The sequence below is a fragment of the Muntiacus reevesi genome, chromosome 20 (genome assembly GCF_963930625.1).
Source record: "Muntiacus reevesi chromosome 20, mMunRee1.1, whole genome shotgun sequence".
NCBI lineage: Eukaryota > Metazoa > Chordata > Mammalia > Artiodactyla > Cervidae > Muntiacus > Muntiacus reevesi.
In genome coordinates, this window is record NC_089268.1 from 29,056,288 (window position 1) to 29,081,524 (window position 25,237).

General features: G+C 43.8%; 1 protein-coding gene and 1 pseudogene across 1 annotated transcript in view; both read right to left on the reverse strand.

Moving 5' to 3' along the window:
* Positions 1-2,096: 2,096 nt before the first annotated feature.
* On the reverse strand, positions 2,097-2,611 carry LOC136151035 (histone deacetylase complex subunit SAP30L-like; annotated as a pseudogene).
* Positions 2,612-2,648: 37 nt separating this feature from the next.
* The window catches only part of MUC21 (mucin 21, cell surface associated), a 41,345-nt gene continuing 18,756 nt past the window's right edge, over positions 2,649-25,237 (reverse strand). The window contains exons 9-11 of the mRNA XM_065912149.1: positions 9,635-11,066; positions 9,096-9,273; positions 2,649-3,031 (exon numbers count right to left, since the gene is read on the reverse strand). Of these exons, the coding sequence (XP_065768221.1) occupies positions 2,649-3,031; positions 9,096-9,273; positions 9,635-11,066 (1,993 nt within the window). The remainder of the gene's footprint in view (positions 3,032-9,095; positions 9,274-9,634; positions 11,067-25,237) is intronic.

Here is a 25,237-nt window from a genome sequence, read left to right on the forward strand (position 1 = left end):
TGATTTATTACAGAGGAAATAGGCCAGACTTCTGGGCAGAAGAGTTGTTACTGGGAACAGAATAGAGAGCAAAGACTAGGTTGGATGGAAGAGAATAAAGCAAAATATCTGTCCTTACTTCTTTGATGAGAATGAGAGCTAACAGGCAGAGTGTGCATGCCAGGACTGGACAACATTTTCCCCAAACCCTATTCAGACTTCAAAATTATATCACTCACCATTTCCTAAAAGTAGTAGAAGATGAAACAACAGCCAGCATTCAAGGGAAAATGCTTTTTCCTTCATCTTGAGATACTCTGACTGCCACTCCTGGAAAGGAGGTTTCCTGAGTCCCAGATGTGATAAGTCCTAGAATGGAAAGAAAAAAGGTGGAGATCTGAGGCTGGAGTGCTGGGAGTTTGGGTCTCCAAAGAATGGGTCCTCAACCTAAGGAAAAATACCAGTAGGGGGCACCTGGGGCTGCAGACTGGATGCCTGGTCCCTTAGGATCCCTCTACAGAATGTCACCTCTTACTTTCTCTTTCGAAGAAGGTCTTTATAGTATCGGGGCTGGGCAAGGGCTGGGTATGTGACCTGTTGTTCTTCCAGCTATGGGCAGGTAACAGAATATCTGAACTCAGAGAAGAGGGCTGTAGAGGCCAGGAGATGCATAAGAATGGAAGATGACGTGGTCCCCTTAGGCAGGGCCTGGGGAGGAGCAGGAAGTTGTACAGTTCAAGGGGATCAAATTGTCACAGTGGAGGGAACTCCTCCTCTGAGGCACAGATGGGGCTAAAAATCTGTTCAGCTCAAGACCTTGCTTCCTGGAGAGAAGTCCTGAGCAACCGGGATGACTGGGCAGGGCAGGGAGTGTGAGAAGAAAGACTGGATGAACAGAACTTAGTTGGGAGGACACATAAAATGCGATTCACTCTCACTGTGAATCTCATTGTCCTGTATCATCTGGACTAACACATCCGGATGATATGTTAACTTATCCACCCAAGGAACTTCAGTTGGTTCTTCTCATCAGTGCTGCATGCCAGACAAGTGGAATGATCAAAGAAATTCCTACACTTAGGACCGTGCCAGTTTGCCCGGGAGCTGAGGGCACATTACCACCTTGTTTAGACAGCAGATGAGACCAGCAGAAATGAAACAAAGATAGATGGAAGAAGAGGATAAAACAAAGACAGTAATGGGGTTTTGACAATCCCCTGACAGGGGATTGACAGTGCCTTCATTCACAGTTCATGGCACAAAAGTCAGGGAAGGATTCTATGGGAGTTTTAATTTGATATTATGTGTAATCAAAGCAAGCTGTCTCCACCTTCTCCAACCACGGAGGTTTTCTGGTAGAGGAACCATTTCAGATTCTTTTTTTTAGGGGAGCGGGTCATCTTATGGGATTTAGTTCCCAACCAGGGATCAAACCTGTGTCCTTGGAGTGAAAGTATGGAGTTCTAACCACTGGATCGCTAGGGAATCCTCCCATTTCAGATTCTTTAGATGTTTGGGTGAAAGAATATTCATTGCCTGTGAAGTCGGAAGGAAGTGAGCTGACAAGCAGGAGATGTATATTCATCCCACAAATATTGAGTGATTTCCTACTGTGTGTCAGACATCGTACTCCAGTAAACAAAACAAGTTTGTGTTATTTTGGAGCTTATATCTAAGACAGAAAAGAACTGTGAATCAATGAGTTTTAAAAGCAGGAAGAGAATGGGTTGTGGTAGAAAATGAGGTGTTGGGTGGGAGGAAGTAGATTCTAGGATGTCCGAGGCAAGTCCTTGGTTGTTGATCTGCCCACTGTCTGTGATGGGAAGTCCCATGTGGGGATGGATGAGGAGTGTGGTCAGTAACAAGTTGATATTGGGATCTCAGGTAAAAATCCCAGGAACATTTCTAAGTAGAAAGATGTTTTTCTCTACAACATAGTGGAGTAATAGGACTTGTCTTACAACACAGGTTTACTTATATATTAGTTGTTTTTCTTTTTTTCATCTTTTAAACTTTTTTATTTACAATAAAATTTAGTAGTCATTATGGACTCAAATGGAGCAGATGTCAGCTGTGTATTAAGCATTATACTTCATTCCTTGAAGGTGTGCCCATCATCACTCAAGCTGCTTGCCACCCTCTGACTTCTGGTCCAGTCTACTCTTGTTACTCTTCACCATGTAGATGAAGAAAGTGAGGGTCTCCTTTTCATTCACAGGTATGTTCCTGAAGTGTTGGCTGACAGTTTCTACTAACTGGGCCTTTCTGAAGCCTGATCGGGTCTGCAAAGTGTCGTTTATAACGTCAGAGAGTGTTCACCTGCAGCTGGAACAGATCAGCCTCAGGAATGTCTGTGTCGTGCTCAGGAGAATCTCTGCCATCGTCACTTGTCTTCCTCTGCCTTTTATTCATACACCCTGGATGAAATTCTTGTGGAAATCGCAAATATACAGGTGCCTTACGCTCTGGTCGATGTCCAGCTTGTTTCTTCTGTGAGATGCTCTTCTGGACTCTCCCTGAAGGAGGCGTTGCCCTCCTCGATGAGGAGGCAGCTCAGGCCGTAGCCCGGGGCGGCGGCGGGGGCGGCTGGGGACCTTTCGCGGCAGTTCTTCTCGGTGCTAAAGCCGTTCATCTCCTCGTCCCGGCCGGCCTCTCTGGGGGAAGGTCCCCTAGACCACTCCGTAGCCGTGCTCCCCGCGGGGCAGGTCACCGAGGCCCCCGCACAAGAGGGTCCCAGAGCCCGTCTCCAGCCAAGGCGCTGCCCAGTCCGGCTCGCGGGAGGCCCGGCCCCGCGCCGCCGCGCTCCGGCTCCTTCGGTTCCCGGCCCGCGTCTCCACTGAGCCCCTTTCTCCCTGCTCGCGGCCCGGGGGTGGTCTCCCGCGGCTTGCAGGGCCCCGCCGGGAGTCTCCCTGAGGCACCTTCTGCCGGGGGCCCTGACCCTTCGGGGGGGACGTCCAGGAGGGCGTCCCAGGAAGCAGCTGCTCCCCGAAGACTCCGGGCCCCGGTTGCCAGAGGGTTCTGAGGGCCCCCGCCGGCTCCAGCCTTATTTCAGCTGCGGAGCAAACTCGCCTCCGGGCAGCTGCCCGGGGTGGCGCGGCCTCCCTGCCTCGGCCCGGCCTCGAACCCGCGGCGCCCGGTCCCCTGTTATTCGTCTAGCCCGCCCCACCCCTGCAGCCGCTCGGTTGCGCCCTGAGTCCCGAGTCCCGAGGCAGTGCCTGGGCCGCCCGGCCTCTGCCCGCCCAAGGCTCCGCACCTTAGCTGTTTTTCTGAGTGACATTTTTCTCATCTACTTAATAGGGATTATAATTTGAACTTCATGGGATTGCTGTGAGGACCCAATGATGGTATATTTAAAAAAAAAATCATAGACGTCACTCAGAAGCAAAATGATAGCAAAACAACGTTAAAAGGTGACCATTTCATCTGGATATAACATGCATTAATAAACTTTTATTTCTTAGAGTATGTATATTTCTTAGAGTGGCTAGTAATTTTCTTCTTCATCACACAACGTCTGGAGGAGACACAAGAAGGGAGGAAGACTCTTCTTAAAGACAAAGTCAAGCTCTGGAGGGCACTGAAATGAACTGAATGGAGGAAAGATGGGGAAACAGTGACCATAAGAGTTGTTACTGTGCCCATCCCAATACCCAGTCAAGCAACTTCGTTGATCCTAGAATTCTAAGTTATGAGGAGAGCCCTGGGAACATACTTGACATCATTGCTAAGCCTGATGAAGCTATGAGTCTCTTCTCAAACAACACTCTGCTCCAACACTGTAACTTTGGTTGTCAGACATGGGAAGGCTTTGCTTATTCTTGTCATTGACACAGGCTATAACCTATGGCTATTTCCTGGAAGCATTCTGGTCTTCCATCATGACTCACTCCCTCATTATGGTAAATCTTTGTCTTCACCTCCATGATCCTCTTCTCCATCAAGATTTCTTCCCTTAAAATGTCTCCCACTCCCCAGCATCTATGGCCATGCCCTCTTCAATGACTCCACTAAGATCTGCTCTGTGGCTGTCACTGGTGTGTCTTTTCCATGGTTACGTTCATGACCCCAAGCCTGTGGTTTTCATCATGGCCTCTTCAGTAGAAACCTTGATGACTCATTTTCATAATCACCTTCATGACTGTGACTCAATTCATGGGCCACATTGTAGCTTTCTTCATGGCCAAGGCCACAGGCCCTTCCATGACTCAGTTTATTGTCGAGGCTGCAGAACAGTGGACCCAGGCCAAAATCATGGCTATAATAAGTGTTTCTCAGAGGCAGAAGAGTATCCCTCTAAAAGAGAAAGATGTGAATATTTTAAGACAATGATCCTCTCACATTTCACAATCCACCTGGTTGGTTGACTAAAATCACAAACTCTCACTTTTTTTTTCAGGTATTCATTTTACTGAAACCGAACTTGAAATTAACAAAAGTAAGCAAAGCAAAGCGCAGCAAATGTATTGTAGAAGATCTAGATTAAAAAGTCAGAGGTATAAAAATGAATGGTTTATCCTTTTCCAAGTTTTTCCTACCTTGAGGATTTTTTTAAATTGAACTATAGCTAATTTACAATGTGTTAGTTTCAAGTGTACAGCAAGTTGATTCAGTAATATATATATTATATATTATACATATTCTTTTTCAGATTCTTTTCCATTATAGATTATACTATATTATTATTATTACAGATATTGAATATAGTTCCCTGTGTTATACAGGAGGTCCTTTGTTGTTTACTTTTTTTATTTATAGTACTGTGCATATGTTAATCTCAAACTTCTAATATGTCTCCCTCCCCCTGACTGTCTTTTTGGTAACCGTAGTCTGTGAGTCTATTTCTGTTTGGTAAATAAGTTCATTTGTGTCATTTTTTTAGGTTCTATATATTTAGGATTGGCTAGTATGAATAATTTCATCAGGCTTGGGCAGTAGGGGTGGTCTTTAGTTGTCTGGTACCTGACTCTTGGTGATGGTGGTTTAGTCTCTCTGTTGTGTCCAGCTCTTGCAACCCCATGGACTGCAGCCCACCAGTCTCCTCTCCCCGTGGAATATCCCAGGCAAGAATACTGAAGTGGCTTGTTATTTCCTTCTCCAGGGGATCTTTTCAATCCAGGGATAAAGCCTGGGTCTCCTGCATTGCAGGTAGATATTTTACTGACTGTGCTACCAGGGAAGCCCCAAACCAGGGAATCTTCCCAATCCAGAGATCAAACCTGGGTCTCCAGCATTGGCAGGCAAATTCTTTACCACTGAGCCACCTGGGAAGCCATATAAGTGCTATCATATGATATTTGTGTTTTTCTGTCTGACTGACTTCACTGAATATGATAATCTCTAGATCCATCCATGTTGCTACAAATGGCATATTTCATTATTTTTTTTTATGACTGAGCAATAGTCCATTGTATATATATACCACAACTTCTTTATCCATTTATCTGTCAGTGGATATCTTCCATGTCTTTTATGGAAGTTTTCTTCCATGTCTTGGCTATTGTAAATAGTGTTGCTACAAACATTGGGGTTCATGTATCATTTTGAATCAGAATTTTCTCTGGATATATGCCCAGGAGTGGGATTGCAGGGTCATATGGTAACTCTCTTTTCAGTTTTTTAAGGAACCTCCATACTGTTTTCCATTATGGCTGTACCAATTTACATTCCCACCAACAGTGTAGGAGTGTTCTCTTTTCTCCCTCATTTATCATTTATAGACTTTTCAAAAATATGTTTATTTATTTAGCTGTGTCGGGTCTTACTTGCAACACATGGAATCTTCATCTCATCGTGTAGAATCTTTTCTTGTGGCACCTGGGCTTAGTTGCTCTGCGACATGTGGCATCTTAGTTCACCAGCCAGGAATTCAACCTGCATCCCTTGCATTGGCAGGCAGATTCTTAACCACTGGACCACCAGGGAAGTCTGCACCCTGGAATTTTCTGCATCCCAGGGAAATGCACCATAATAATATATGGGCTGGAAGGTAAAGGGTGGGTGGCTGTAGAAGGGGAACTAGAAAAGTATAACTAGCTAATGTTTTGACCACAGGCAAAAAAAACCTATATGGAAGCTGAAAATTGGGAAGATGATTCCCACCTGTTAAGGCACCCCACTCCTGCATAACACTCTTTAGAAGCCTTCATATACCTCCAAGAGTATGCACAAACTCCATTTAAAGATCATTGTGCTAGGCCAGCAGTGCAAAAGTGCTTAATCCCATCCACTGCCTAGACCTCTGCATGGGTCAAACCTGCTGGGTGAGCTGGGGTTTTGTCAGGTTCAAGTGTGTTTCATTCATGTAAGTGGATCCCACGATGAAAGCTGAGTCATGATGCTTCTTAACCCTACATACACACTCCAGTTGCTGGGAATAATGAGATGTTCATAGCGTAACTATGTGATTTAACCACAAGCTGAGTTACTCACTATGGTGCTCTCACTTTTCATTTCCCTCTATCTTGAAGTGCCTATTGCTGTTTATCTTTGGAAATCAAAATTTTTAGTCACAAGTTATGCCTGCTGGGTGACATTTTTACAGCTTTATTGAGATATAATTTATATCATGTATAGTTCATCTGTTTAAAATAGATATATTAAAGAGGTTTGCAAAGGAAGCATCACTGTGAACAAAGCTAGTGGAGGTGATGGAATTCCAGTTGAGCTATTGCAAATCCTAAAAATGATGCTGTTAAAGTGCTGCACTCAATATGACAACAAATTTGGAAAACTCAGTGGTGGCCACAGGACTGGAAAAGGTCAGTTTTCATTCCAATCCCAAAGAAAGACAATGACAAAGAATGTTCAAACTACTGTACAATTGTACTCATCTCACACACTAGCAAAATAATGCTCAAAATTCTCCAAGCCAGGCTTCAACAGTGTGTGAACGGTGAACTTCCAGATGTTCAAGCTGGGTTTAGAAAAGGCAGAGGAACCAGAGATCAAATTGCCAACATCTGTTGGATCATCAAAAAAGCAAGAGAGTTCCACAAAAATATCTGCTTCTGCTTTACTGACTATGCCAAAGCCTTTGACTATGTGGATCACCACAAACTGTGGAAAATTCTTAAAGAGATGGGACTACTAGACCACATGACCTGCCTCCCGAGAAATCTGTATGCAAGTCAACAAGCAACAGTTAGAACCACACATGGAACAAATGACTGGTTCCAAATTGGGAAAGGAGTACATCAAGGCTGTATATTGTCACCCTGCTTATTTAACTTATATGCAGAGTACATCATGAGAAATGCTTTGCCCACCTGATGCAAAGAACTGACTTATTTGAAAAGACCCTGATGATGGGAAAGATTGAAGGTGGGAGGAGAAGGGGACAACAGAGGATGAGATGGTTGGCTGGCATCACCAACTCAATGGACATGAGTTTGAGTAAACTCCGGAAGTTGGTGATGGACAGGGAAGCCTGGTGGGCTGCAGTCCATGGGTTAGCAAAGAGTCGGAAATGACTGAGTGAATGAACTGAACTGAACTGAGGGGTTTAGTATATTTACAGTCATTAATAAGCCCTTTCTAATTGCAGACTAAATTCTTTCTTCCCTCTTGTTCTTTTACTCCCTCTGGTCTATCTCTTCCTTTTTTCTCTGTTTTGAACTTTACTACTCATGTGTTAGTCCTCCTGAATCAATCCTCGAAGTATCTTCTATTTTCTGGGTGATTTTCATCTCTGATTTCTTATGTCTAATTGAGCTACTTTTCCCACTTGATCTTCCAGATAATTAATTTTATTCTCAGCCAACTTCCTTAAATTTGTCTATTACAATCTAAATGTGAAAATGCATGTTTTGTAATTTTAAATTATTTAAATGGACTACTTTAAAATAATTCTCCAATCTCATTTGTTTTTACATTTTTCACATTATACTTTCCATAGTTCACACCAGTGGGAGGCAACTTTCTAGGAGGTTCAACTCAGCTTATCCTTCTGGTTGCTGGGTCCCTTTAGGTAAGAGGATGGTGGTGGTGGTGGTGGTGGGCCTGCATATGGCTCATCATGGCCTCATTGATTAAGATCAACTGTCTGGTTTACTGACACTTGAGAAACCCAGTGAGTGGTGGAAGGCAGAGCAGTTCCCACTGCTGTGAGTTGGGGTGAACCCACCAAAAACCTTCTAGTTCTTTCCTGAGGGCTCTGTCCCAGGTGGAAGCCCTGTCACTGCCTCATGGATTCAGAGCCACTAGCCTTTTTCAACACAGCTCTTCTCTGTCTTCCAGGACCTGTAGGATCAGGTAGCCTTCTATCCTAGACCTTGAAAGGGGCATGTACAGCCCCTGTGGAAGGGGAATTCATGAGAATCTTGGCTTTACCCCAGGTGTTCCTGTCATGAGCCTCTTGGTAAAGTCAGGAATTCTTTCCCTCAATAAAAACAAGAAGCACTTTCTCTCTGCTTCCAAAGGCAGCACTCTCAGAGTGAAAGTATCAACTAGCACCTTTACTCTGACAAGTAATCCAAGTCAGGAGCAAGTGTAAATGGCATGGATACTGCGACTTTGAGTTACGCCGCCCTGCCTACAGGAAACCACTGCCTGTCATGCTCTGGGTTCTGCATGTGCTATAATGTAATCTCTGCAAACCGCAGGCCTAATCCCATGAGCCTGTAGGATCCTGGCAGCTGCCCTCCTTTCTCATCTCTCCCAATTCAGTTCTATCAGTCTGGGAGAGTCTTGCAGACATAGGGTTCCTGCTTTGGGCAAAAAGGATTAGAAAAAGGGGACAGATACGAATGAGGTGTCCAAATTTTACCGTGGAGATTCTGAATGCCAAGTGGATTCCGGCATGGGGTTCTCTCATACAACCGAGAGATTCAACTCAGCACAGCAGATACCCACTCATGTGCACACACAAGTTCTCTCTGTGATTTAATTTCATGTGTTTATTTCTTAGCTTAAAGACCAACAGAGTCTCCTCTTTCCAACATCTAGCAAAAGCAAGAGAGAAAGAGGAAGTGTCTTCCCCAAGCCTGGTAGAGACCCAAATGAAGCTGGGAGGGGGCTCCTGGGGACGAATGAAAGGACACTCAGATCTCTGGTCCCCCAGGCTGGCTTTCTCTCTGAGGAACGTGGCTCCATGGCTTCAGCAGCCACTCAGAATCCACTGTGACTTTCTCTCATCTCCATGGTTCCTGAGGTTATGGGTCTGTTCCAGGGCCTGGCAGGGCTCCACCTAGGCCTGTGATGGGTTCCGTGATTCCCTCCAGGGCCCCGGCCAAGGTTGGGGCCATGGGGGCGGTAGACAGCTGTGTCAAGGACACTTCTCATGGACAGGGAGTTTCTCTAGAAAAAGAAGGCAGAGTCCTTTCAGAATTGGGTCCCCCACCCCCAGCAAGCCTTCACCAGGGATACTTGCTGGAATCTTCTCCCCCTTTAAGCCATCTCCCTCACATGGTAGTTCTTTCACCAGTCTTTATAGTCTTTATTTCTTCTTTTGCCCTCCTGCCCCAAAAGTCAATCGTTTCCTCTGCACATTGATTGGTTCCTCTGTTTCTAACTTTCTGTTTCTCTTTAAAACCTTTCTCCTGATCTTTCTTTCCTCCCTACTCACCCCTAACTTGATGGTCCTACTATTCACACTTCATTTCCTTATGTTCCTGCTACTCCTTCCCCCCAGGCACTTTCCTACATATTAGGCACTCACCACGCAGAAGAAGAGCCCAACAAAGAATCCCACGACCACTACAACTGAGACCAGAGTGATGAGGAAGATTTCCCATGGCTTCAGGGACCCAGTGGGCTTCACTTCCTCCACTGGAGTTGCAGCACTTGTGTTACTTTTGTTAGACGTTGTGTGTGTTCCAGTTGGAAAATGTGTATCAGAGCCTCCTGTGATTGCACTGGATCCAGTTTTGGAGGATGTGCTGGCCCCTCCAGAGGTCACACTGGATCCAGTACTGGAGGTTGTGCTGGTCCTTCCAGAGGTCACACTGTACCCAGTGTCAGAGGTTGTGCTGGCCCCTCCAGAGGTCACACTGGATCCAGTACTAGAGGTTGTGCTGGCCCCTCCAGAGGTCACACTGGATCCAGCACTGGAGGTTGTGCTGGCCCCTCCAGAGGTCACGCTGGATCCAGTGTCAGAGGCTGTGCTGGTCCTTCCAGAAGTCACACTGGATCCAATACTAGAGGCTGTGCTGGCCCCTCCAGAGGTCACACTGGATCCAGTACTGGAGGTTGTGGTGGACCCTCCAGAAGTCACACTGGATCCAGTGTCAGAGGCTGTGCTGGCCCCTCCAGAGGTCACACTGGATCCAGTACTGGAGGTTGTGCTGGCCCCTCCAGAGGTCATGCTGGATCCAGTACTGGAGGTTGTGCTGGCCCTTCCAGAGGTCATGCTGGATCCAGTACTGGAGGTTGTGCTGGCCCCTACAGAGGTCATGCTGGATCCAGTGTCAGAGGTTGTGCTGGACCCTCCAGAGGTCATGCTAGATCCAGTACTAGAGGTTGTGCTGGCCCCTCCAGAGGTCACACTGGATCCAGTACTGGAGATTGTGCTGGACCCTCCAGAGGTCACGCTGGATCCAGTACTGGAGGTTGTGCTGGCCCTTCCAGAGGTCACGCTGTACCCAGTGTCAGAGGTTGTGCTGGCCCCTCCAGAGGTCACACTGGATCCAGTACTGGAGGTTGTGCTGGCCCCTCCAGAGGTCACGCTGGATCCAGTACTGGAAGTTGTGCTGGCCCCTCCAGAGGTCATCCTGGATCCAGTGTCAGAGGCTGTGCTGGACCCTCCAGAGGTCACACTGGATCCAGTACTGGAGGTTGTACTGGCCCTTCCAGAGGTCACGATGTACCCAGTGTCAGAGATTGTGCTGGCCCCTCCAGAGGTCACACTGGATCCAGTGTCAGAAGTTGTGCTGGACCCTCCAGAGGTCATGCTAGATTCAGTACTGGAGGTTGAGCTGGATCCACTGAAGGTCCCTTGGGATCCAGCATTAGTGGCTGTGCTAGGACTACCATGGGTGGTGCTGGATGCAGTGTTCGAGGCTATACTCGTCTCACTGGAGGTTGCACTGGATCCAGTGGTGGCTGTAGTGGGTTCACTGGAAGTTGGGCTGGATTCATTGTTGACAGTTGTACTAGTATTACTGGAGGTTATGCCTAATGATAATTATAAATGATGACATATATTGAGCATTTATACTTTCTGCTCAATGCCTGGTTAAATTCATTACCTGGATAATTCTATTTAATGTTTCACTACAGCCCAATGAAATAGATATTATTATTATCAACAGCTAAGATGAAAAAACAGAGGCTTAGAAATGTCAACACTTGCCCAAGTTTATACAGCTGGTAAGTAGTAGAACAGGAATTTGAACCCAGGCTATTGAATCTGCATTTTTAACCACCAAGCTAGTCATCCTCCACATCCACCTCTAAAACCAGGGTTACATGACCTAATTTCACTGAGAATGAGCTTATTCCATCAACTACTGTACAATATTTAGCACAGATACAAAGTATTAAAAAGGAATTGTAGAACCCAGGTGCAATATATATATTGGCTAATTCATTTTTAAATTGGTATAACTTCTTTCTTGAAAAATATTTCTGAGTGTTATTCAGAAACCATCTATATCAGAATTATCTGGGAAGCTTGTTAAAAATGAAGATTTCTAGGCAAACCACACCAGACTAAATGAATCAGAATCTGAGATGGGACTAGATATCTGGGTGATTATATATGTATTCAAGTTCCAGGAGCTCCTGATCACAAGGCAAAGATTGGAAAAGAACAAGTTATATGTAGCTGAGATATAAAAGATCTCCCAGGAATAAGGTCTGCAAATCAAAATCTACAGGTACAGGGAAGCATTTCCACCTTCCTGAAGGCTCAGGTGGAGTTAAGTTTGTGCATGTTTTTTGCCTCTCACTACCTTGAAGGAAAAAGACACTCAGGCTCCCCACATAAAATTTATCTCATTTCTGGTTAATTTTACTACTAACTTGGACCTGAGTGCCTATCACCTCACCCCACACAGGTGTGTTTTTTCCTCAGGCTTATTTGAACTAACATAAGATTAGAAAGAAAGAAAGAAAGCCTAAGTTGTGTCTGACTCTTGGGATCCCATGAACTGTAGCCTGCCAGGCTCCTCTGTCCATGGGATTCTCCAGCAAGCATACTGGAGTGGGTTGCCATTTCCTTCTCCAGGGGAACTTCCCAAGCCAGGAATTGAACCCAGGTCTCCTGCATTGCAGATAGATGCTTTACCTACTGAGCTATATAATATACGATTAGAACTTAGCTCTATTTGGGGAAAGCCCCGCTCCCCCCTGAAGTCTGCAATGGACTACAAATTGGAGTTAAGATCAGAATCATGAGTAAAACTAAATAAGAAACTGAGATGAGGACTTCCTTGTGGTCCAGTGGTTGAGAGTGTGCCTGCCAATGCAGGCACACAGGTTCGATCCCAGGTCTGGAAAGATTCCAGGTGCCACAGGGCAACTAAGCCCACTTACCACAACTAAGCCCATGTACCGCAACTACTGAAGCCTGCATACTCCAGAGCCTTCAAGCCACAGCAAGAGAAGCTACCACAATGAGAATCCTGAGCACAGCAACTAGAGAGTAGCCCTCATTTGCTAACTAGAGAAAGCCCGCTCACAGCAAGGAAGACCCAGCACAGCCAAAAACATATACATACATAAGGTATAATTTTAAAAAAGAAACTGAGATAAACAAGAGTAGGGGTGACATGTAAAAGAGGAAATGGATTTGATCTGAGAAGTTTTGAAGAACAGAATAGGTGCGTCAAAATTCTACGAAGGCTAATTTTGATTCAAAATGATGAATTCTCAGGGAGTCCCCTGGTGTCTAGTGGTTAGGATTCGGCACTTTCACTGCCAAATGGCTCAGGTTCATTCCCTGTTTGGGGAACTGAGATCCTGCAAGCCATGTGGCACAGCCAAAATAAAAATTAAAGGATTCTCTTAGAAGTCATGCTTCCTAGTTGCACAATAGAAGATGGCCCAAGGAGTGTTTAATAGAGTGTCAGAAGTGTGGAACAGAGTGGGAGTTAGTTTTGACTCTTAAATGCTTTTCTCCTTGGTCTGAGGCTGACAGGCTGATTGGGGAATCAGGATTAAGGATAGGAGAAAAATTAAGTCTATAGAATATAAAAGAGGGATATTTTTAAATAAGTCAATTCTTCTTGTTATTAATATTTAGCCCTCTAGCCATATCTCATGGATTATTGCCATTTTATAGATGCATAAACTGAGGCACAGAGCAGCTAACTAACCTAAAGTGCGTAGATAACAGATGGAGCCATGATTCAAACACTGACAACTGGACACCGAAGTCCACGGTTCTAAGCACTGTCCTTGACTGCCTCCTGGGCGATACCTTATTAGACTGAAGTGACTAGAGTGAAATGACCCTCAGTCTATGGAGGAAAACCAGAGCTATTCCTAATGGTGATCATCATCTCCCATAATCTCTCAAAAGTTCACAGACCACCCACCTTTAAAGATAAGCACTCACCATGTTGTAATAGTAGGAGATGCAACAGTAAGCAATACTTAAAGCGAATGTTTCTTTTCTGCATCTTGATCTTCCTCTTCGTGGCTGGTAAACAAGGTGCTTGGATCCCAGATGTGGCCAAGACCTAGAAGGCAAAGAACAGTATCTTGAGAAAGGAGAGTTCAAGGTGAAGAGATAAAGGCTGGAGCTTCCAAGAGCTTAGGTCTCCTAAGTATATGTTCTTAGAAAGAATCTTGAGCTTGAGTGGTGGGAGATGAGATGCCTGGGCTACTTAAACTTTCTTCCCACGATGTTGTTGCCTCTTTCTTTATCATGGATAAGCTGCAGGGGCCTTTATAGCTTCAAATAGGTTGGGGAGGAGTTGGGAAATCGACCTGTTTTTCAACCAACTATGAGCAAGTAACAAAACAATACTGAGTCTGGGAAGGAATAGACTGGGGGTCAAGAGGAAGGTGAGAAAGGAGAATGATATGATCACAGTAGGCAGGGCATTGGGCTGGGTTTGAGCAGGAAGTAGGATTAGATAAGGAAATCAAGATCGTCAGAGTGGAAGGGACCCACCCTTGAGGCAAAAATGGGGTCAGAAACCTGTTCCAGTTCACGACTTTGTATCCTAGTCACGAGGTGCTGTGTGTTTGCTTTTAGCATGAAAGAAACCCTAACAGACTGAGCTGAGGGGGCAGGACCCCACATCTCGGAATCAAAAAAATATGAGACTTCAAAGAGAGTAGTAACTACGGATCTGGGTTCCTGGGATACAGGCAGAAGACAGATGGTACATTGCTGAGTATGCAGTAGGCACTCAACAATGCACAATGACTGAACAGGGAAAGAGAGACCCATGGGCAATGTAGTTATCTTTGGGGTCTCTAAGGCATAGGGGATGAGGGTGGGAGAGAGTGTTGAATATGCAGGAACAAATTACTTGTCATATTCATAGCAGGTGAAGGGGTGACGTAGGCCCGCCCTTTAAAAAATTTTATTGAAGTATAGTTGATTTCCAATGTTGTGTTAATTTCTGCTGTAAAGTGATTCAGTTACACAGATATATAGATTCTTTTTCATACTCTTTTTCACTATGATTTAATATAGTTTCTTGGTATACAGTAAGACCTTGTTCTTTATCTATCCTATGTAGAATAGTTTCTATCTGCTAATCCCAAACTCCCAATCTTTCCCTCCCCACTCCCAAGGGCCGCCTTTTGATTCTCAACCATAGGGGTTCCCTTCTTGTTTGTCTTCAGAGTAATTCATAGGAGCTTTTCCCCCCCAGGACCCTTCAAATGTTCCTTCTCATCAGCCTTAATGAAGCATCTCCCAGGAGGGTATAGCATGGGAACCCCATCAGGAGACCTCAACTCTGTTGGGGGAGAGAGATACATGGTCCAGGTTCCTTAGGAACTTCAAGCTGGGTGTGGACACAGATCCAGAGGGAGAAAGGACACACAGTTGGCTAAATGAGCATGACTGAAGAGATGCAAATGAGTGAAGGGTTTGAGGAGTTCATGAGGAAGACTTCTTGGGGCCAGGGCGAGGGGGTGGGGTTGATAGGAGTTCCAGTGCTGTCTGCATGATCAAAGTCAGCTGTCTCCATTCCCTGTCAGTGAGGAGAAGCTTCATGGAAGAGGCGACATCTCGGGTAATTTATTTATAGGTGAACGGGCATCCTTAACATGTCAGATCTGCTACAAAGAAGCTGGCAAGCAAGAGGTGGCTGGAAACATGAAGGTGCTTGGAATAATTGAGTCTGAGAGTCAGAAGGGACAGAGTGTGCTGGGAAAGGCTTGCATGCACGCCTGGATGGTTTTTGAGGCTGAGGTGTGAGGTGCCAGTCAGGGATGGGTGGGCTTCTGGACCCCCAGTAATCCTGTCCTGTGGCCAGAAAGCCAATAGCACTTTAAGAAAGAAAACTTCTTCCCTCTAGAATTATTTGGAGGAGGAGGTCATGAATTCAATTCCAGATTTCACCTTTTAGAGTTTTCCTAAAAGACATGCATACTTATCAGTCTAAATGTAATTAATATCTTTATGCTCCTTCAAACAATATAAGGATCTTGGAACACTTTCATTCTTATTACATCTTATTATGTCTCCCAACTCTTATATTATCAAGTATGTTAAGTCTATCTTATTTGTTTTTTTTAACTTCACAAGAGATTATTGCTTACACACCATAAGAATATAGTCACACAGTTGACCTTTGTTGACAAAGTAATGTCTCTGCTTTTTAATACACTGTCTACGTTTGTCATAGCTTTTCTTCCAAGGAGCACGTCAGTTCAGTCGCTCAGTCGTCTCCAGTGCTTTGTGACCCCATGGACTGCAGCATACCAGGCTTCCTGTCCATCACCAACCCAAGAGTTTGCTCAAACTCATATCCATCAAGTTGGTGATGCCATCCAACCATCTCGTCCTCTGTTGTCCCCTTCTCCTCCTGCCTTCAATCTTTCCCAGCATCAGGGTTTTTTCAAATGAGCCAGTTCTTCATATCAGGTGGTCAAAGTATTGGAGTTGGACTGGTGGGATCTCCTTGCTGTCCAAGGGACTCTCAAGAGTCTTCTCCAACACCACAGTTCAAAAGCATCAGTTCTTTGGCGCTCAACTTTCTTTATAGTCCAACTCTCACATCCATACATGACAATGGGAAAAACCATAGCTTGGACTAGATGGACCTTTTTTGGCAAAGTAAGGTCTCTGCTTTTTAATATGCTGTCTAGGTTGGTCATAGCTTTTCTTCCAAGGAGCAAGTGTCTTTTAATTTCATGGCTGCAGTCACCATCTGCAGTGATTTTGGAGCCCCCAAAAATAAAGTCTGTCACTGTTTCCATTGTTTCCCCATCTATTTGCCATGAAGTGGTGGGACCAGATGCCATGATCTTAGTTTTCTGAATGTTGAGTTTTAAGCCAGCTTCTTCACTCTCCTCTTTCACTTTCGTCAAGAGCTCTTTAGTTCCTCTTCGCTTTCTGCCATAAGGGTGGTGTCATCTGCATATCTGAGGTTATTGATATTTCTCCCAGCAATCTTGATCCCAGCTTGTACTTCATCCAGCCTGGCATTTCACATGATGTATTCTGCATATAAGTTAAATAAGGCATAATATATATATATATATATATATATATATATATATATATACACCATTATCTAATATAATGGTATATAGTCACACAGCTATAGTAAGCTGCAAGAGAGTCTGGGAAATATAGTCCTTTGCTGGGTGGACATGTGCTCAGCTAAAACTTAAGAATTCTATTGTCAAAGATGGAGAGTGGATATTAGTAGACAACCATAAAGCTATGACAATACTTAGGATTTTTTGTGGATCTGATCCTGCTATTTGTTTTGTTTTGTTTTCTTGCTGGCTTTCACTTGTGGTACCTCATTAGTGCTTTGAGATTTATGACTATAAATTTATTTTTCTTGCGTTATTATGTGTGTAAGTCCTTTGAAACCCGAAATGAGTTCTGACTATCCACAGTAAATTTGCATGCTTTTGCCAAGCATAGGGAGGCAATACCACTTGAAGATTCCTTTAAATTAAATCATAGGCTTGAGCTCTTTTGAATTACCAAGTTTGCATGATTTGGGGCTGCAAACCATGTAAAGTATTGTGTACAAATTATTTCTCAAAAGGTACTTCCCCATCCTTCCTTCCTCTGCATTGATTTTAGAGGCAGACAATTTTGCTCACATTTCTTTAGAGGAAGAGACCTCTCCCTGAAGGTTTCAGTTTTATGTGGAGGTCTATCTAGAGAGTCCTTACTTGGGTCAGTCTGACTGAGGCTGTGCTACCGGAAGCTTAAGTTCACTGGTTGGACAAACGTTGGCTTGAGTATTCCCCTTACTCCTTGGGTTCCTACTTTAACTTTAGTCTTTCCTTTTAGCATTCCTTATTGTTCTGCTGAGTCACTGATACATCTAAGAAGAAGTTTTAGTCCACCAGCTTTAGTTTTTCAGTGTATTTTAAGTCAAGGCTGGGAGCCCATTTTAGAGCCAGACATTTAAGTTTTCACTAGATTGTTCTGAGAAATAAATGATGATGTATTTAAAGGCAAAGCACAGTGTTTGGTGGAGGCTTCCCTGGTGACTCTTTACTGCTCGGGCGGTAAAGAATCCGCCTGCCAATGCAGGAGACGTGGGTTTGATCCCTGGGTCAAGAAGATCCCCTGGAGAGAGAAATGGCAACCCACTCCAGTATTCTTGCAGGGAAATTCCATAGCCGGAGAAGCTGGGCAGGTTACCGTCCATGGGGTGGCAAAAGAGTTGCACATGACTTAGCGACTAAACAACAACAATGTTTTGTACATAATAAGCAAGCAATAATAAAGGACAAAGGAAAAGCATAGATATATAGATGCTAAGTGTATTTTGAGATTTTAATTGTAGCACGTGGCAGTGATTTTCTCCTTACTTGTCATACAGCATTTGGAAAAGACAAAGTGGGGACTGAGAATCTCCCCCCAAATAAAGGAGACCTGGAGGATATGAGAAGGTCAAAGGTGGCTTTCTGTCTACCCAGTTTGTATGATTTGAAGCTACAAACCCAAATGAAGAATGTCATGCAATTACACATTTTCAGGGGAGGTTTTTAACTCCTTCTACTCAGTGGCAAGTTTAGAGACAAACATTTGTGTCAGTCGCCAATACGCAAAGTGGGCAATACAATTTCATTCTATTTAACCACAACACTGAGGTTTTAACCCTTTTAGGTCTCAGCTTTCTTTAGAGTCTCCTATTAGACTCCACACCTTATGTAGGTCCTGGATTTTGTTTTCTGTACCTTATGTGCAAAGAAACTGTGAAAAGGTAAGTTTAAACACAAATATGATAAATGCCTTCAATATGAAGATTGGTTCAAAGCTTTCCTCAGCCTCTCTGAGTCTCCGCATTCTCTTGGTTGTTGCTCTAAATATTACTTACTATCTACTCAGCTGATTGATAGTTTCTACCCAGGTGACTGACACATTTATAAAGATTTTTTTCAATATTTTATCCAGCAATGTTTGTTGCTTTCATTAAGAGGGGTGGTTAATGCATCCTGTCCACTAGAAAAATAGAAGTTCTCAAAAGATTGTTTTGAGATTACAATTTCAAACTTGTTAAATGATAGTGCCTTTAAAGTTACCTAGTACAGTGCTAAGCACATAGTAAGCACTCAGTAACAAAGGGGGAAAGGAGGGGAAAGAATGTTCAAACAGGTAAACGAAAAATAAGTCATCTTGCCACCAGAAATACGAGTTGGTACGTTTTTTTAAGCTGTAATAATCTTATCCTTCTTCCTGCCAGTCACATTGTGTCCTAAGGAAATAAAAAACAATTCCAAATTGAAAAGGGCACAGGTGGTTACTTGTGCATTACGAAAGCAGAGAAATTGTTGCACGGTTGGTCACTGTGACTTCTTAAGAGGTTCTGAACTATGGTGAAGCTTTGGAAGTATCTTAATTTGAGTTCATGTCCAAATATGATGAGGCTGCAGGTCTCCTCCAGAACACTCTCTGTATTTCTGGCTGTTCTGCCTCTGTGACCTCTGTCTTTTCTCTGGCTCTTGTTTTTTGTTTTTTTACCTTGCTCATGACCATCTGCATGACCAGTTCTCTGAAGACCATTGGAAGCCCATCTCAACCCATTTTATAATCACTCCCCTCTCTTCTATAACCCCCTTCTTCTGCGATATTTCCTTTTCCAAAGCCTCCCTCATATCCAGTCTATGTCCACACTCCCCCTTCCTCTTAGTTTTCCTTGGTGGCCTTGTCTGTGATCCACTTTATGTCCCTCATCATGGCTCCCTCCATATCTTTGACTCTCTCCAGGATTCATGCCATAACCACCTCCTTTGTGATTGTTCTTCAGTTGCTCAGTCGTGTCCAACTCTTTGCAACCTCGTGGACTGCAGTATGCCAGGCTTCCCTGTCCTTCACCAATTCATGGCACTCTCCATGGCCTACCCTGTGTCTAAAGCTATGCTCCTCCATGAACCAGTTCATTTTCTAGGCCATGGAACACTCCAGAGCCCAATCCTGAGTCAAGGTCCAGACCAATGCCACTTCTGTGGTCATGGAGGTTTTTTATCAGGGAAATAGAAATGTCCTTCTAGGGGCTTCCCTGGAGGCTCAGTGGTAAGGAATCCACCTGCCAAAGCAAGAGACACAGGTTCGATCACTGATCTGAGAAGATCACATATTCTGCGGAGCGTCTAAGCCCCTGCCTACAACTATTGAGCCTGTGCTCTAAAGCCCAGGCGCCACAACTCCTGAAGTCCGTGCATCCTACTAGATTCTGTGCTTCACAAGAGAAGTCACCGAAACGAGAAGCCCGAGCACCACAACTGGAGAGTAGCCCCTGATCTCCACAACTAGAGCAAAGCCCACACAGCAACAAAGACTCAGCACAGCCAAAAATAAATAAATAAAATTATTTTAAAAATTTTTATAAAACAGAAAATATATATAATTAAAGTTAAATCCTTTTCTTTCAGAGCTTTAAAACTTGGATTGCCAAAAACCACACATTTTCTCTTTTTATCCATTATTTGTGTGTGTCTCTCTTCTTATTATTTATTTTTTTCAGCATCTCTGAGAAAGCAGCCTTCCTGATTACTGCACTTATATATTCTCTATGTGAATGCTACAATCATTGCTCTCTACCTTGGCAAATCCAGAGCCAAGAGTAGAGTCTCCCAGAAATAGGGAGGCTTTCATTGTGTTTAGCAACCAAGAAAGTCACATGTTGATGAGGGCAGGTAAAAACAAGAAACTTATGAGAGTTCATAAATTAGAAGTCAGAATAATACTTAGTTGGTCGGGCAGGTATTGACAGGGAGTAGACACCAGAAACTACTCAGATGCTAGGAATGTTCACTATTTTGAATGGGTTGGTGGTTATTCGGGTACGTACACATTTTTAAAGTAATCAAGGTGTACACTTGAGATCTGTGCACTTCTTGTAAGTTACACTTCAATTATTTTTTAAGATAAAGGAAGGCCATTAAGAACTAAAAGTTGAACAACCAGCTTTAAACACTGAGGCTAAGAGCACAGACTCTCCTGTGAAGCAGACTTGGGTTAGAGCCCCAGTTCTGTCACCACCTCGCCCTGTGATCTTCAACAAGCACCTTCAGTCTCTGACTCCAGTGTCCAGCCTGTAAAATGGAATAATAAGAGTACACGCCCCAAAGGTGGGTAAGCAGAATTAAGGAGAAACAGCGCTTTCTTGTACTTTAGACCAGGACCTCGCACCTAGTATACAGTTAATAAAGTACTAGTTATTATTATTACATCTTTACCTTAAACAATTAGAGGATTGTCCATGGCTAGTAAGTCACAATTTGTTCTCCCCGATGGGCGGGATCAGAGAATCTGAAATAAGAAATGCAAGTATGTTGATTATAAATTATGCCAGTCATTTGTGGCTGGTGTGTGGATTTTTCATTTATTTATTGTGTATTTATTCTGGCTTATCCTACATACATTGAAGTATACTTCAGGAGTACATACTGCCAAAAAAGGAAAGTGTATATATGTATATATATATATATATATATTTCTTTAAATTTTCATCTGCACTGGGTATTGTTGAGGTGTATGGGCTTCTGTATAGTTGTGGTTCATGGGCTTATAATAGTTGCCCTGTGGCATGTGGGATCATAGTTCCTTGAACAGGGATCGAACCCACATCTCCTGCATTGGAAGGTAGATCCTTTTTTTTTTTTTTTTTTTGGAAGGTAGATTCTTAATCACTGGACCACCAGAGAAGTCCCCAGAAAGTATAAATATGTTTTTAAAAAATAAAACAAGAGAGATATATTAGAGGGTTAAAACTAAGATGGAGAATAGAATGCAGAAATGCCTTCTGCCACTGGCATGTAGCTGTCACTCTTGTCCAATCCCCAGAGAACTGTAGGGGGCTTTAGGCCTCCAAATAGGTCAGCTCTCAAAGCTCAGAAGCCTCCTCTATACAAGAATGGGTATTTCTGGGGCTCTGTCCTTGCTAAGGGCATTTTCTTGTTATCCTCCCTTACTGTGTCCAACTTATTTGAGGTGTGCTAAGAGGTACCCTCTGGTGGCTCAGACAGTAAAGAATCTGCCTTGCAGTGCAGTAGACCCACGTTCGAAGCTTGTGTCGGGAAGATCCCCTGGAGGAGGGCATGGCAACCCACTCCATTATTCTTGTCTGGGAAATCCCCTGGACAGAGGAGCCTGGTGGGCTACAGTCCTTGGGGTCACAAAGAGTCAGACATGACTGAGTGACTAACATATACACACACAAGAGGCACCTACAAAAGTGAATTTCTTTTCACTTGGGTAAACCATAAAACAGGAGAAAAGAGCCCCTTACTCTCATCCTGGGAATTAGCATGTGGGGATATCTATGACTGAAAAATCTGTTGGGGGCCAAATGTTCATCCCTTTCTAAAGATCCCTTTTTTTAGTGCATAGTTCCAGCTTTTTTTTTTTTTTTTTTTAACTGCTAAATGTTATTTTATTTACAGTCACACTCTTGGATAGGTGTGTTCAACATGAATGGCAGACACACTTGAGGATCTACCTGGGAGTACCAAAATGAAAATCACAGCCAAACATCACCTTAAAATTACTGGGATTCAGGTCGTAGGGAAGATGTTTTGAATTTATAGTGCTTCATACTCCATTCTAGACTTGCACCCAGATCTGTGCATAAAGGTCAGGTCACATCAGTTATTAAAATATTAAAATTCTTCTCTATCAGTTGATAAATAACCACTGTACACAGCCCCCTGAGCAAAGTCCCTCCAATCAAAGACCTTCCCCCAGGACTTGCCACAATCAGATGAAAGAAATAACCCTGACACAGTAGGATTCTTCTCAGGCTCTGCACCAAAACCAAGGCCTGTGCCATTCTGCTGGTAAATATTTTAAATATTGCTCCTGAAATGAGAAATGGAGAACTTGAGTGGGCTGGACTTTAGATAAGATCAATTTAAGAAATGCCCCCTTTTTATATGTGCTTTGGATCCTTTACAAAATCATAGTGGAAGACAGACTCTATTATGAGTCTACTGTCTCATTACAGGATTCATGTGATAAATTTCTTGATTTCTTTGAGACTGCCTTTTTTCTGGAAATGCAATTTGCTTCTCAGGAAATCTCTTGTGTCTTTAGTTTGGCAGACGCAATACATTACAGTGTAGTCTTCTTGCTTTGTCTTTTAGGAATTACAGAATTAAAATTAATACTCAGTTTTAGTTCCAGCTATTTTTTTTTTAAAAGATATGCTTTCCTTTGTCCTTGCCTCTATCCACACCACACAGACTGACGTACTTACCTCTTTCTTGGGCCCCCACTTCATCTTTGTTTTCTTTTTTTCTACTTCTTGCTATATAATCTATCATTTCTATTTTCTGCTTTGCTCCCTCTTGTGGCCTTTGTATTAAGTCATGTGAGAAAGTAAAAATCTGATGGAGAAGGTAACAAGTCTATCTTACAGTTCACCAGGCTGGGATAACAATGTAGATCAAATGAGATGCAAATATCACTGAAAGTATTTTTCCCAAGGACACACTGCACCTGTGAAGCATCAAAACAGCCCCCTTCTTTGAGTGACTTACTCACTTTCGATGATTTTGTCAATGAAAAATTTAGTTCTGTGAAATCATAGACTATCTCAAATTTGCCATCTGAAATTTTATCAGTAAGAAGAAAATAGCCCATTCTTATCTGAAGAATCTAAGTTACTCTGCCAGAGAGAAGCAGCCTGGAATTTCTACCCCCAGGGGAGATGAGACTTTCTGAATAACATTCCAGGTCTCTTGTAACTTTGTAGTTTCCAAGGAAACCGGGTCTACTTCACAGTCTCCAGTTGCTGTGGATCCTCGTCCACACAGTCCTGCTTTGTTCTAAGCTTATTAAAACTGCTTGATTTAACTTGCACCCAAACTCCATGCTTTCCTCAACACTATAGTGCCTCTTCCTTAGTTGGTAAGAAGCTCCTTAGTCCCTCTAGTGTACAGTCTCCTTTGGTGCAACAAGCCAATAAATCTGACTTACTGAGAATACAAGTTTGCTCCTGCTGCTCTCCCGTGTTGATGAGGCTTGCATTTGTGTGCCTTGCCACACACTGCTCTCTTGTTCTTAATGTCTTACTGGTCCCAGTTCTATTATTCCATTCCCATTCATGATCCATCTTCTGGGTGGGCCCTCTCATCTCCATGCACAGTAATTCACCAGACAAAACTCAGTCCTGAGTTAGTCCAACTCAGCCACAGCTGCAGCCAGAGAATGAGGGTGATGCCTCAGGGCTGCAAATATCCACTTGGTTGAAGCACATGTCTTGGCATGTGGATCACACTAACTGTGTTTGTGCCCGTGCTGACAGGGCTTGTTTCAAGGGAGATGGTGCTGGTTCCAGGACTGGTGGTTGGCTCATGGGGACATCCTGTCCTGGTGGTCCTAGTCCCTGCCACTGTGATGGTGGACGATGCTCCAATAATGGATGTGCCCAGCCCAGAGGTATATGGGGCATCAGGGCTATCCCAGGGATGGTATTGCTGGTAGCAGGAGATGTGGAGTTCTCTCCAGGAGCTGGGGTGACAGAGATGGGGGTATCTGGGTTTTGTTGCAGGGATCCTAATGCCTGGGAAATAGATTACATGATGCACTTGTAGTGGAGAAAATTAATGGAGAAGCAGGTGTACTTAGAGCAGAGGGGTTGACTCTAACATAACTGTGGTGCTGATTTGAGGGGAGGTGTTGTGGTGGGAAGAGAGATAGTAGAAAGTGATTCTCCCGAGGCCACAGTCCCCAGAATAGAGACGAATGTCTTACAGAAGAGGAGGTAGAATACGTGCATGGATGGTACTGAGGATGGTGGAGGCAGAAGATTGAGGAAATGTGACCATGGCTGATGGAGAAGTGGGAGATCTATTCAATTACGGAAGTGGCCACCCACAGAGAAGAGGGTGTGCTAGGATAAAAGGAACAGGGTCTGATACTCTTGTGATCTAGTCACTGGGTATAAGGATAGTGCTGGAGGAAGAGATGACAGAATAAGATTTACCCAGGGATGAGGCAATGGTCGTGACTTGGAGCAGGGGTGATATAATTGTATACAGTCATGGTGATCAACAAAGTCGAGCTGAGTGTGCTCAAATAGATGTGGAAGAACCTGACCCACATGAAGAAGATGGTGACCCCAGGGACCGGGGCGGGAGGAGGGGGGACTCAGACAAGGAGGGAGGACCTGATACAGAAGAGGCATTAGAGATGGTGGTGTCCGCACCAATGTTGTTTTTAGATGAGAAGTGGTACGCTGATAGAATAGTCTCAGTCACTGGAATAGGAGAAGGAGTCGGACAAAGTGGGTAGAATCAGTTCCATTATGAGTGCTGATGGCAAGTGCAGAGATGGGTTTTTTTTTACAGCAAGTGCCAGAGTATGAAAAAAACTAGTTTTGGTCTTGGACTAGAACAAGGTTAGCAGACTCTTCCTGTAAAGAGCTAGATGGTAGATTTTTAGGCTATTTGGTCACAGTCTCTGTCACAATTATGCAAAGTAACTGTTTTAGATGTAAACAAATAGGTGTGACTGTGTTCCAGCACTTTATTTGGAAAGACAAATAACAAGCAAGATTTGACTTGTGAAGTATCCTTCGCATCCCCTGGACCAATACCAATACTCAGTATTTTGAGATGGCCACAGTAGTTTCAGAGGCCTGGGTGGGCACAGACTCCACAGGGGTTCCTGAGGCTATGGTAGAAGCAATGGTGGGTGGTCTCAAGGCCTGTGGTG